At 45.4% G+C, this 13,975-nt stretch overlaps 1 protein-coding gene across 2 annotated transcripts; it reads left to right on the top strand.

The window, feature by feature from the left end:
* Positions 1-4,785: 4,785 nt before the first annotated feature.
* On the top strand, positions 4,786-13,908 carry slc31a1 (solute carrier family 31 member 1). Of its 2 annotated transcripts, none has more exons than XM_088940436.1 (5): positions 4,786-4,931; positions 10,522-10,630; positions 10,764-10,836; positions 11,276-11,444; positions 11,646-13,908. In XM_088940436.1, exons 2-5 carry the CDS (start codon positions 10,526-10,528, stop codon positions 11,845-11,847), a joined length of 549 nt encoding a protein of 182 aa, XP_088796562.1. In that variant the 5' UTR covers positions 4,786-4,931; positions 10,522-10,525; the 3' UTR covers positions 11,848-13,908. The 2 variants fall into 2 exon arrangements, with proteins under 2 accessions (XP_088796562.1, XP_088796563.1); XM_088940437.1 differs by lacking the exon at positions 4,786-4,931 and adding an exon at positions 8,480-8,604.
* The last annotated feature ends 67 nt before the right edge of the window (positions 13,909-13,975 follow it).

The following is a 13,975-nucleotide window of genomic DNA, read 5'->3' as shown; positions in this document are numbered from 1 at the left end:
GATGCAAGGCACCACGTCTTAGCAGTGAATTATAAAAATAATTTAACCAGCTAATAATGGTATCAAAGATTATTTATGACATGTACAGTTGAATTAATTCACCTTATTCAGAAATACATCAAGACAGATCAGCAGTCCGTTCTTGTACGGTGTACAAAACGTCGTGTATTCGACTTGCATGTTTAGTTTATCCAGATTGGGCTCCAGGGAGCTCCACACTGTAACTTAGGCTCCATCTAGCGACGGAGAACCGCATAACCTCGCAATCAGTATTTCGCATTGAAATCTGCTAGAAATTTGGATATCATTTTATTTATTCGTTTTCATTTATAAGAAGAAGTTCTTGTCCTGTGTGTGCATATGCGTACATTTTGTTTGGCAGACGGCTGTTGTTCAGTTTGAAAACCAGTCTATCCTTTATATAACTTTTCACGGAAATCCAAGCCTTTTGACTTCAAGCGAGTATCGCGCGTCACACTTCAGACTGTACCGTTGGAGATCTCCGCAACACGGCGCACTGAGACGTGCGGAGCTGCACGGACTGCGGTGCATTTCCCGGAAGATCTGAGCTGGACCTGCTGATCCAGAAAACAATAGCGTCTTTAGTGTCTTTAGTGTCTTTGATGTTTATCTTCGCGTGGCTAATTCAAACGTTATTTATATTTCTGTTTGGAACACAAGAGATGTGACAAAGGAAAGAAAGCCGTTTAGAAGCTAACGATCCACGCCGTTTCTTGAAAGAAGTCAAGCGATACCTTCAGCAACCGGGCCGGACAGGTGTTCCCTGTTCCACAGCTCTCTGTATAAAGACACCTCCTGTACTCACCTGTAAATCAGTCTCAGTTGCATTTCCACATAGTTTCCACTTGCAGCGTCTAGTTTCTATTTCACATAAGTCACGCTGATTAGGTACAATGTAAACAACATCCCATTATTTATATTCTACACTTTCAAACATTTATCGTAGCACTTTGTTTGCCATTTTTATCACTTACCCAAATTGTCTATAAGAATTAAATGATGCGTCACTATAAACACCTAATTCTTCATTAGTAGTGTCTTGAAGCAGTTTCCCATTTCATATTTGTAGTTTATGTTTTTGATATTCACTTTGCTACATTAAATGTCATCTGCCAGAAAAGACATTTTATTTTATTTTTTGCCCTCCCTTAAATGTTCTCCAAGTCTTTTAAAATGTATTTTGCTGCTGATGTAGTATTTGCTATATAGACCTGTGTACTTTAATATCGGAACATTGATTGTTAGGAAAGGCCAGACTTGTCAGATCTCCTGTGGTACTGCACCACTCTGAGCATGCACATATCTGTACTGTGTTTTCTATTGGCCGATTTTGTGATGTTTAAAAACTAAAAACACCTGTTCCTGCGCTATTATGGATACTGGAAGATTCACTTGTAAGAGAAGCCAGCGATGAACTCTGGAGATATGATTGTGCTGTCAGAGGTCCCCTGTTTTCCTATACAAATAGGAAAACATGTAAAACAGGTTTATTATCTGTAATCCACTGAAATGTAAGAATCCACTATTGTCGAAAATCAGAACAAAAGTAGTGCATCGCTACTATTAGTGATTGTCTGCCTAAACTACCCTACCAACACAAAAGTCTTGACAGCTTTTAAATGAAAATATGCAGATGAGAATGCTGTAAAGTGTTAAACAGAAACATTCACACAGATACAGGTCTCCAAAAATCAATTAACCTCATCAAATCAGGCTTCACGATGCTTTTATTTTGCGTAGAAAAGCTGTTGCAGATGGAATGAGCTGGTAACTGGGTACTATAAAAACCCAGAGTCTGCTTCTTCTCTTTAAGAGCCGGTGGAAAGGCTGTAGGCAGTACTAGTGCACAGGAGTTACTAATGATACTGGCATCTGCATCAGCTGGTAATCGTAGCTGAAGCACGATGATCAGTTTGTGAAGTACAGCAGATGTCACAACAGTTCATCGGGTTAGGTGTTTTCTTTTAATTTTTAACCATGTTCTCGAAAATGTATTGCTTGTGTATTCCTTTCATTGGTGAAGAGACACCAGTTTCCAAATTGCCGCTGGTACAACACGAGAGCCCATATTCACATTTTTAGGTATTAGTTTCAAGATCGATATAATTTAACAATTAAAAACAACATTGAAAGCACGAGCATAATAATATAATGATCATAGACTTTACATTTCTATTCATTTTTGAAGTACAAAGCAGAAGGTGTTTCCCCTACCTTAAATGTACGATTAAAATTGTTCAAATACCATGTATTCGTTACAGAAAGCAGCGGAGACAGTTATATTGCAAATAAAAAATGTATTTCGAAGAGTACGGGACATTGTGAATCAATAAAGACGTAAAAAAATAAGCCGATGTAGTTATTTTGCAAATAAGTAAAGCATTTTAAAAATAGATTCTCATTGACAGTAAACAAGCCGATCCACCTGGCGCTGCTGGCTTGAACAGCTCTCAGACCCGTGATTGGCTAAACCCCCGAACAGCTCGGGCCGCGATTGGGTGAAGAGTGAGAATCGACACTCTGATTGGGTAAAGCGCCACAGCGGAAGTTCCGAGACGAGAACATGTAGATACAAGGTGATGGATGTTCTTCTTGGTCCAAATACTGTAGCCCCGGTTAACTGTATGAGCACGCTGGATATACAGTAACGCATCCATTGGTTTCCTTTTACTAATCCATCTAAGAGAAGTCGCACTGAGGTCAAAACTGAATAGCAGACGAAGAATGTCATGGCATCCACAGCGCGATAACGATTTCGATAGCATGTCACGATAGGAGTGCGTGCATTACGATCACATCGCAATACCCATTGCGACTGGCGCATCACTGTCATGGTGCCACTGTAGCGACATTAAGTCCGTATATCGCGATATGACATACCCCGACAAAACTCCCCTGCCCCCATGTCGCGACAGGGAGTCCACATATCGCGATATGACAAACGCCCCCGCGCCCATGTCGCGACATGAAGCTCGCATATCGCGATATGACATACCCCGACAAAAATACCCCGCCCCATGTCGCGACATAAAAGGCCCTATATCGCGATATGACATACACCCGACAAAATGCCCCGCCCCCATGTAGCGACATGGAGTCCGTATATCGCGATATGACACACTCCGACAAAAATGCCCCGCCCCATGTCGCGACATGAAAGGCCCTATATCGCGATATGACATACCCCTCCCCCATGTCGTGACATGGAGTCCATACATCGCGACACATCCTATCTGGGTACAACATGTCCTGATATGAGACCTGTTGCGATAGCGGTGCCAGAGTTGCATGGAAGCAAGGCGCCAGTCGTGATATACACTCCCGCGATATACATGCGATATACATGGGGTCCCTATCAGCACAAACGCTACTTTCAACGGCACAAACCGGCACAAACGTAGCGCTAACGAATGAGGTGGGTTGTATCGTTTGTGCTGTCTGTGGGGGGGCAGCTTCACGGAGCTTTTAACTTGCCTTTAAATATTCATCGGACTTGAGCATAACATACCAGAAGAACGTGCAGGAACGTAAGGGTTTCAGAGGTTGGAGTACATGCATCTCCCCCAAGGGATCGAGTGAGGCGCCATGAGAATAAAAACTGCGAAGGTATTAAAATATTAAGTTCTGAATATCTTGTTTGATCCTTCATGATGCTTTTAAACTTGTATGAGACCCACGAAATCAGTATTCTATTTTCGATGCCAAAAGACACCTAATCTGGAAACTCGTGACTTCCCACAAGACTTAACACTGAATTGTTACAGTCGCATTACAGTTCTAACCAATTCATTGTACCTTTAATTGCAAGAATGGTCTGCTAATAAAAGCGTCAAATACATACTTTTAATTTAGCTCTGTAAACGTCGTTCACTTAAAAATACTGCAGGGCATTTAGAGGCGATCTGAATAGTTATCTGTAAAATGCATACCCGCATCTATCCGTCAATATTATCTTAATGTTATTCATGCATTCCAAAACTTCTAATTTGTTTACAGGAGAAATTTTAGAACCTCTTCGTGCTCAACTCCTACAGGTCGAGCACGTATCTGCTGCTCGTGTTCGGGAAGCCAGGCTGTACTCCTCAAAACCCAAGATGCCTGAAGCATCTCATGTGTCTTATTTGTTTCGGGACTGGTCTGGTCATCTACAGGCGGCTTTTTGAAAAGCGTAGATACACTTGATCTTAGCCAAAAGGCCGATATTTCCCCAGAAATCGCGTTAATCACAATGAAATACTGATCAAAATTAATATAAATATTGTATATATTAACAAACTCGGTGTAATTATATATTTCAACATCGGCATTGATTGTTTAATCCAAATTATACCATTCTTGACCCAAAAAACAAGGTTTTATTTCTAACTTTTATATATCTGTTGTTCCAAATAGTAAATCTATGAGGGGAAAAGTTGTTTATACATAAGTGACCACGTTAGAAGTATTTGTTTATGAAAACTAGGAAGTTACAAGGGGATTTTTCCAATGTCAAAGTTACACTTAAGTAAAAACTCTATACCCCTAATTCTTGAAATATCTGATTGGGGATTATATGCTATATACTTTGCTTATTTTTTAAATAGTTTTGTATCAATTTAATCTTAAAAATAGCATTAGATGTCCTAAAATCTAAAGCATTTAAGCCCCCTTCTGCCTGTGGACGACAAATAATCTATTTTTTAAGACATTGGGGGCTTTGCGTGTGTACATGTGGCAGAGCCGGAAGCCCGTGCTGCGGACGTGCTGATTGGCTGATCGCTTGCAGCCTGTGTGTTACGTCAGCTTGCTGCTGCGAGAGGTGTCCGGGTCCTGGGACGGTGTCGGCTGGTCTGGAGAATTTAGCCGGTTCGCTTTGTGCGGGATTAAGCGGAGGGGAGAAACAGGCAGTATCGGAGGGTGTTCTGGCGAGGGTAGGTATATCCGATATCGGGCCGTGTGTGTGTGTGTGTGGGATGTGGGGAGACAGGAAGTCTGTTGTCTGCAGTTTGACCTCTGTTCTTGTGCGCTTGTTTATGACGATCCCGAGTGCCAAGCGGCAGATGTTCGCGTGTGTTAGTGAGCGCTTTTTGATGATGAGTTTACGTAGGATGTTCAGGGGTTTCTGTGAGTTTGAGCTTTTTAAAAAAACAACAGTCGTCTGCTGGCGTTTGCGGATGAACTGGTTACTGGTTCCCATTGGAGACGCGCAGTCCGCACACCGGTGCCATCTGAAGGCGAGAGCCGTGCAGGATTGCATCAGCGCTTCTGCGTCTCTTCACATCACTGTCAGATCGATGCTTTTGAAGAACATTAAACTGCTCCAGTCGTGCTGATTGTTCACTCCGTTTAGGAAGAGAATCGCTGGAGTGGAATGAAACTGCTCTCCAGTGGGTACAGGCAGCGCTGTCAGCCCTCGGAGTCCAGACTGAGCACCCAGCACGCTGGCCTCCTCTGACCCACACCCCAGGTCACAGAGGGAAGTAGGGGAGCCCACACAGAGCCCCAGCACCAGCCCACAGCACACCATACAAGCTGTGGTTGGAAATTTGTTTTGTTTTTTTTAGAAATAACCTTCAGGTCCTGCTCTGGTATTTCAGTGTTTGTATTTACTTTTGCGCAATTTCCTGTTGACTCTCACTTGCAGTAAGTACAGTCTGCTCTGGAGGGTTAGCGCCAAAGTCAATACTACACTGTTTACCTCCTAGCTTGGCTTAGGTTAGCTGTAGTACTTCCAGCTCAGCTACAGTGACCAGCCTGTTCTTTCATGAAGCCAAGGTTTCTACAAGAGTTATTTCTTTCTTATGTGAAACATGGCCGCCTGCTGGCAGTCTGGTACAGGTACAGCAATATCAGCACTGAAAAGGGAAACTTTTCATGTTTTGTATTTAGCCAATTGCTATATTTGTACATCAAAGTAAGGTCAGCAACATTGTAACAAAGTAAAAAAGAGGCTCAATAGAATTGTCAAGGCAAGTGCTGAGTTCTGATGCACTGAACAGTGTTGCAGGCAGGCTTGTCTCATGTAGATGAAGAGAGCAGGAGTACGGGGTACAGAGTGGGCACTGATGACCAGAGAGCAGGAGTACAGGGTACAGAGTGGACAGGTCACAGTGTGGGGCAGTGCTCCAGGCTGTGTAGTCTGTGGGTTCAGTCCCAGATGGAGACATAGCTGTAGTCTTGCTGGTGCCCAAGCTGCTCCAACAAACTGAACACCAAACAAACAGGAAACACTAGCCTGTAAAAAAGAAGTAAAAGTAGGCATCCGTACATTTTTTCTTATAAAAACATTACTCGTATTAAAGATACTCAGATTTAAGTTTTTCTCTGAATTCTTTGGCTGTATCCACATATCCAGGGTTATTTACAAGGCATTTTTCCTCCAGAATCAAGTTTGCTCCGGCATTTAGGGAAGTGGTTGGAAAACCTTAGGGGTGCAGAGATCTCCAGGAATCCAATCTACCGGAAATTAGGTTGGTGGAAAATAGAGGAATGAAATGAGTGTTGTATAAGTCAGAAACCCGGAGTGTGTCTCCAGAGTCCTGCTCTTCAGGGGAAACTTTGTCTTTCCGTTGAAGTGGGTCTCTGAATGAGCAACTCCTGAGGTCAGAGCTGCCGCTGACTCCCACCCAGGCAGAAGGTTTGTGTTGTTCAGTCAGTAAACTCCGAGCCGTGTTTTAATTAATGCGCTGTTGTCGTGGAGCTTTGCAGTAGGGAGCTAGGATTGAGCCCTGCAGGGGGTCAAGAATGAGTATTGTGTGTTCCCTTTCTGGCAGACTGGATCAGAAAGCTGCAAAGGGAGGGAAGGCAGTTTGCTCTTGATTAAGAGCTGTTATTTACCCCAGGTCACAATTTACTGGCACCACAGTGCTTCTCTGAGGTTTGGTAGATGCTGGATCCCTGAGACTTGTCTGCATTTCAGTTCTTCGTCACATTGAGCTCCTAAAACACTTCCCACCAGCCCCTTTCAGCACAGCATTGGTCCTTCGGGGATGTGTAATTTCAGGATCTAACTGTTTCAAGCAGTTACTTGCAGACAATGCTTAGTGTACAGCGTTCAAACACTCAGAGCTGCAGTGACTTAGACGTCATTTCTCGGCCTGCAAATACATTCTGCTAGCAGGGGCAGGTAACCTGGTGTGCTTTCAAACAGCAGCTGTGAACTTAGCTGTTGCAGAAGATTTGCACTGTCCAACGCAAAAGCAGCAGACTGGAAAATGAAAACAAAGTAGACTTGCAACTAGTTGTATAGAGGAATGTTTTTTGGTATATAGAAGCTGTAGGTACTGGCACCCACCTGCACTACTGAAGGATTACTTTTTATATATATATCATTTATGTAACACCATTATAATCTCAAAATTGTTGCAGTTATAACGTTATGCCTGTACTCAAAGCACCAATGACCTTGCATCTGTAAAAAGTTCTTTATGTTTAAAGCGCTTCTTTTGTTAACAATAAGTCCTTGTGATAATGACATGCAGTGCGTAGACTGCAGGCAGCTACAAATTCAGTTTTTGATAACAGAAAGGCGAGAAAGGAAAACCATCTCGCTGCTGGAAGAGGGGGTTGGGTGGGATTGTAACTTCTGTTATCTGGCCGTAAAGAGGAAACGGGCAGAGAAAGAAAAGGAGAGAAAACCTTTTTCTTCCTCTCATGCTGCTGTATGGTGCCTTAAGTTCAGTACTGAAATAAAGGCCTGGTGATTGCTTCACCTCTCTAGCCTGGACTCTGATTCTTTTCCTGGTCTGCTGAAGAGGGTTACACTCATACATCTGCCTTGACTGTAAACCAAAAGCACACTCGGGGTCAAGGGCAGAGTTATAGCCCAGGAAGCAGTAACCGGATGGCCAGAGGGCCTGTTTCTTGAGTGCTCTCTTGTGCTCTGGAGAGGAACTGATCTGTCAGCTTGTTGCAGTGAAACGCATTACATTCCAGATTATGAATTAACGGAACGCAGATCTGCAGGGGCCAGAAAAACTCAAAGTTGTCAACAGTGAAGTCAAATGTGACTTGTGTTTCTCTGAATGAGAACATTTATGATGTACTAACTGCATCATCTACATTGATGTTCCTACACATTCCTGCATGCAGACATAAGGAAGCTGACTATTCTCTTAACCTGAACTAGGTGATGTAGATCCTGAGTTATGTCATGAGCCACTCAAGATACTTCTTCACAGTGGTTGTTACAGCTATGGAAAAGTGGTAGTTGTGGCCAGATGGCCACTTTCTGACACCAGACAGACGATGGGTGACTTCCATCGACAGGGAATGGAGTGATTTCCCTACCAGAGGAAATGAAGAGAGAGACAGCAGAAGGCAAGAAAGTGGGTGTATAACAGTACAGATTGACTTTGCATGAGAGGGAGAGAGAGGAGACTAGAGCTGATGCAGATATATTGTAAGCTGCTGTAGGAGGAGTCATGGCCGCTGTGGGCAGGGTTAGGGGTGTTTCAGGCAGGAAATTGGAGGCAGGAGAAAGATCACATGAGAGAGCAGTTGACAGATTAACACACATTCTCTCTGGGGCTTCACTCCTATACACCAAGTGCTAAAGTGCTACCAGAGCTGGTCAGAGGCTGAAGACAGACAGCGGGAACCTGGGTGAGTGAGAGACTGAATGACTGGCATCTCTTTCTGTAACAAGAACCTGGGTACATATTTTTGTGTGCTTCTTATGGAACAGTTTGCAGGATGAATTCATGATAAGTGGCTAAGGAGGCTCAGTTTCCCCGGGGTTTAGAAGAAGCCAGAGTTCTGTTCTGGTAGGTGAATTGTCGATGGTTTGTCCTTCTCAGGGTATAGCTTGATTTAACAGCAGAATGTTTAAGGCCTCTGAAGATGAGCCTAAGCCTTAAGTGCTCACTCTCCCTGGTCAGCCCACTCTTCAGCTGACAATACTGTAATTTCCTATGTGTAGACCAGGAAGTGTGGCATGAAGACTAAAGAAATATGACTGGGTAGAAATGTAGAGTGCTATGCTCTTACAGCAGAATCATAAAGATTACAGATTTGGAGTTGAAACCCAATTGTAAAGAACTGCGCTAGTAGCGTACTTTGCCAAACACTTATCTGAACACAGCCTTACTCGATGACTGTAATAAAATCTCTGGAGCTGATAAAAGAGCGTTCAGGTCATGCATAGAGTGCGTGTGTGCCTATGAGTGTGCATTTCTTTCTGACAATTTCAGTGCATGACTGTATATATCAGTGCATTATGTTTGTGTCTGTTTGTTAGTAATGTATTTGTGTGTGAGAGTAAGCTTGTGTTTGCACTGGTGTATTTGTTTTCTTTATTTACATGAGTCAACATGTACTTGTTGACCTATATCAGGTCACAGTGGTTGTTGAGATGCTAATCAGCCCGATTTCAGAGAGCCATCAGCATCTGGACTCTGGACACCCTGCAGAGCTCTGCACAGGCCCAGCTGTCAGCTCTCCCCTCACTGCCGAGAGGTGCTTGCATTCATCTTCCCAGCCTGGAACCAGCTCTCATAGCTCCTACATGTGCTGCCTGCTCGAGTTCAACTGCCCAGCGTCCAGGAGTTCAAAATCAGCTTCATGTGGGCAGTGTCACTCTGAAGAGAGTTTTTCTTTCAAGGATTTGAAGACATGTTTTGGGGGAAAAAAAAGTGTGATTAAGTGTTATTGATAGTTTGTCCTTTAATCCCTTCTTCAATTCAGCCTTTGTTTGATTTCCAGGAACATTTGAGAATGTAGCTCAGCCAGACCTACCACTTTTGCAATATAAAATCCAATACAGTGCAGCCATAAAGTGACACTTTATATCCACAGCATCTGCTCGTGACCTTGCTGTGACTGTCGCAGGCAGTTTGCTAATAAAGCTGGAAAGGAATGTCTGAATGTAGTTGGCTGTCCTGGAACTGAGAAATATAAAAATGAGAGGGAGCTCTTGTTTGACTCATCCTTGTCTGTCCTTAAGGAATTTCCAACCCCAGTTCTTTCTGCAGCTGTCTCTCTATCCTTCATCCCTTTCTCTGCTCAGACTGTTCCCTGATGTCCAGCCTAGAGGTTGTTCTGTACCTGCCAGAGTGAACAGCGTATTTACAAGCAAGCTAATCAATTTAGTTGCATTTTCATTTCAATTAGCATCGTTCCAATCAAACTGCCTGGCCCGAGGGGTGCTGGGAATCTGATCAGGGAGCTGAGAGCAGCAGCTGTGCACCTTGATTGAGTTACTGGGGCTGAGACGCCATTACAGCTGAACACGCAGGCAGGCACCTTGCCCCCAGGGCTGCTCTGGCCAGGTAGCCTGTTCTATTGGCCTGATTTGTCTGGTTTTATTAGCAAACAATCACTCATTCTTGATACCGGCCAGGAAGTTTTAAATCACTTCAGTATCTCTGTCTCTTTATCTCTGGATAGCAGAAGCTCGGAATGGCATTACAGCCAGGACACTGGATTAAAACTCCTCATTAGATTTACAGAACCAGTTTCAGCACAGTGTTCTTAGTGTCTGCTGATGACTGATCAATCTTTCTGTCCCATCCCCCCCCACAGAAGCATGAATATGTCACATGAGCACCACAACCACGGCACCATGGCACCGTCAACCACTGGTTCCCATGGTGACCATAACCATGGTGATATGGAGCATGGGATGTCAATGGTGAGTATAAGTTTGTCACTAAAGTAGTGTGAACATTTTTACCTTTTAGAACAGTTTACACAATATACTACAGTACGTTTTATTCTAATTGTCAAAATTTAATTTGCTCAGCTCTCTTCCTCTCTCTTCCTAGCAAATGACTTTTTATATGGGCTATAAGAATGTGGAGCTGCTGTTCGCTGGTCTTGTCATCAACAGTCCAGGAGGTCAGTCTCTCCATTTTTCTGTTACACACTGCCTGAGCATCTGTCTGTCCCTGGATCTTTGAATGATTGTCTACCGGTTGCCTATGATTCTGTTGGCTCTGTGACCCTGACATCCCGGGTTCGAGCCTGAGCAGTAGCTGACAGTGATCAGGTTCCCTAGGCGGCTACACACAGGTGGCTGATCCCCGCCGAGGGCAGGGTTGTGATCAGTCAGCCCGGGCTCACTGGGCAGCTGGAGACAGAGCTACACTCTGGACTCCTGCAACTTGCAGTGCTGTTGGGGAGGAAAGTCTCTGTCCTCCAGTCAGTTCCAAGCCACTTTGTGTTCAGAGACGAGTGGCTAGAAAGTGGGCGTGTCAGAGGAGTTTGACTGCACTTCCTCATTTTTGTCGTGCGGTTTTGGGGCTCAGAGTCCTTATTGTGTGAACTGTCGGTGCAGAGATGGTGGGAGCGTGTATTGCTGTGTTCCTGCTGGCTGTGTTCTATGAGGGGCTGAAGATCGGACGGGAGTTCCTGCTGCGGCGGAGCCAGGTCAGCGTTCGCTACAATTCCATGCCAGTCCCTGGGCCCAATGGCACCGTCCTGATGGAGACGCACAAGACCGTGGGGTGAGTGAGGGGCACGATGCACTGAGAGATGGGGACTCATGGAGATGGGCACTGATATTAATGACACGATGTCAAAGATCCCAGAAGCTCCTTATAGAAATGTTACTTCTCTGTACTATTTACATGCTCAATGCTGTCAGTCTCAGTTCTGAGTGCATTGTGTGTCAGTGTCCGTCTCTGTAACGCAGTATCTGTCTGTAGGCAGCGGATGTTCAGCATGCCCCACCTGCTCCAGACGGTGCTGCATGTGATCCAGGTGGTGGTCAGCTACTTTCTCATGCTGATCTTCATGACCTACAATGGCTTCCTGTGCATTGCTGTGGCGGCAGGGGCCGGAACCGGGTACTTCCTGTTCAGCTGGAAGAAGGCTGTGGTGGTGGACATTACTGAGCACTGTCACTAACTGACCCCTAAGCCCTGAGCCAACTCCTGACTGGACGTCCACCTCAAAGCCAGCCTTTGCCGAGACCCGCTGACCCTGTGACCTCTGCCCTCCCTTCTCTGATGTCCAGAGGTGGGAGAGTCATGTTGTCGCCACCCTCCTTAACGGTTGTCTCTCTTGATGCGGCTGCAGTCGGGGTCCTGGCAACTCAAAGGGAAGCGGTCTCCTGGGTTTCATTCCTCTTCAATACTTAAAAGACTTTGCTGAGCCATTATTCAATTCATTAGGCAATTTGAATACTTTCACCGGGTATTAAGTTTGAAATTAAGTTATTATATGATTATGTATTCAGGAACTGGAGTTTCCTGAATTCAGGACAAGATAGTGAGAACACAAAGCAGCTGGTGACAATGGAGAACCTCTACCGACAGCCGTGCCTGTGAAACTGGAGCTCTGTGGGCCACTTGGCGGTCAGTACCGCCTCCTGTGGGTGTCCTCCCAGCAGGAGCCCAGTCAGGTCCAATCTGATCTGCTGTAGCTGCCAGCGTGGGGAGAGCTGTGACTCAGCAGACAGCCCCACCTTACTGGTCCTGCGAGCGTACAGATCACCTCACCTGGCAGCGTCCCTCCACACATTTCTGAATCCCTCCCCCACAGCCCACCATGAGCTCCAACCCCCAGCTGGGCTGATACAGCTGGTTTCACCGGGTCACCAGCAAATCAGCAGCCATGACGCAGCTGAACCAGGCTCCCTCGACTAGCATTGTGCCTTAGCCTGAAGCCCACAGCAGCCTGCGCTGCTTAGCAACAGGAGTGTTCTGCGTTACTCCTAAGTGTTCTCGTTTCCTTTTAACACTTCACACTCAGCAAGCCAGCAGGTGCAGAACAGCTCAGGCTGCACGGTAGCCAGTCAGACTCCCAACCCAAGCCTGAGCAGCCTGAGCTACTCCAGGGTGAGTTTCTAGTTACATGAACTTTTACTGTAGCACAGAGTGCCTGCCAACGTCTCCATCAGGAACTGACTCTGAACCCCTCCATGGCCACTGGGCTGCAGAAGCATATTAACTGCAGTACATGAAGTAACCTATATTAATCAGAGTTGCCGTCCCTCCAAACGTTACTGCACTGTGGCCTAATTTAAATTTAAACCCAAAACAGCCTTGCTGTGGCGACAATCCACTTCTCTGGAACAATCTAGGATGAGTGAGTTGTGTTGCTCCCAGGGAGACCAGACTCGCCGAGACGTTTGGACTAGCAGGGGGCAGACGGTTCTGGCATTCTGGGTCACTAGTTAGTGTCAACAGAGCTACACTCTGTCTCTGCAGATTCAAACTTTCAGCCTCAGAGGACACTCAGTCCAGGAGTTTCAAAATCAAGCTGTTAACTGCAGCTGCCCCAGAGACAGGCAGCTGATTCTAAAGGCATCAGAGGGAAGTGCTGAGGCTGGAGCTGTTAACCCTTTAGCCTTATACTCTGCTCTGGCCTGTCAGGCAGGAGAGCCTGCAAGTCTGGGGTTTGAGCAACACTCTCCAGGCTTAACTCTAGAGGACCAGCAGGCAAGGTGTCTGTCATATTGTGCAGATGAACTTAAGATTCATGTGTCACTTTATTTTTAATTTTTTTTTAATTGCCTTGTGCCGTTAATTTTTATTGTACCAAAAGCCTCAATCTGATGTGCGTTACCCAGGTGTGGATTGTACCAGTTCTGGGGGCAATACAGAGAAGGAATCCGGATTCCCACTGCACAGTTCAGCAGCTGCTGGCTCTTGTATGTAGTCCAGCACACAAGAAACAGGACATTGAAAAGTACAAAGTACACTGCTGCAAGTGAATCAGTGTGGGCAGGAATGAGCAGGCGACGTGTTCTTTGCTCCACACGTGTGATCCGATAAGCGCCTCGCAAGGCTACAGCTGCTGTGCAGCGACAGTCCGGGTTCCAGCTCTGGGATCAGAACCAGTTCGGTGAACCGCAGTCTCGGCTCACCAGCCTGCCAGCAATCATCTGCAGTATGTGCTCATATCTACTTGTACTTTGTTGTAACCAATCAGAAAGTAACTGATCAATAAATGGTACGAGAAAGCTGACCCGAGCCGTTTCCTGTGAGTTACTGAGCCCTGCGTGAGAGCATCTGAGCACACAGCTTGAGGC

Source organism: Atractosteus spatula, chromosome 23, assembly GCF_055471065.1.
Source record: "Atractosteus spatula isolate fAtrSpa1 chromosome 23, fAtrSpa1.hap1, whole genome shotgun sequence".
NCBI lineage: Eukaryota > Metazoa > Chordata > Actinopteri > Semionotiformes > Lepisosteidae > Atractosteus > Atractosteus spatula.
The sequence above is the reverse complement of the archived record's forward strand: the minus strand, read 5'-3'. Positions and strand labels throughout refer to the sequence as shown.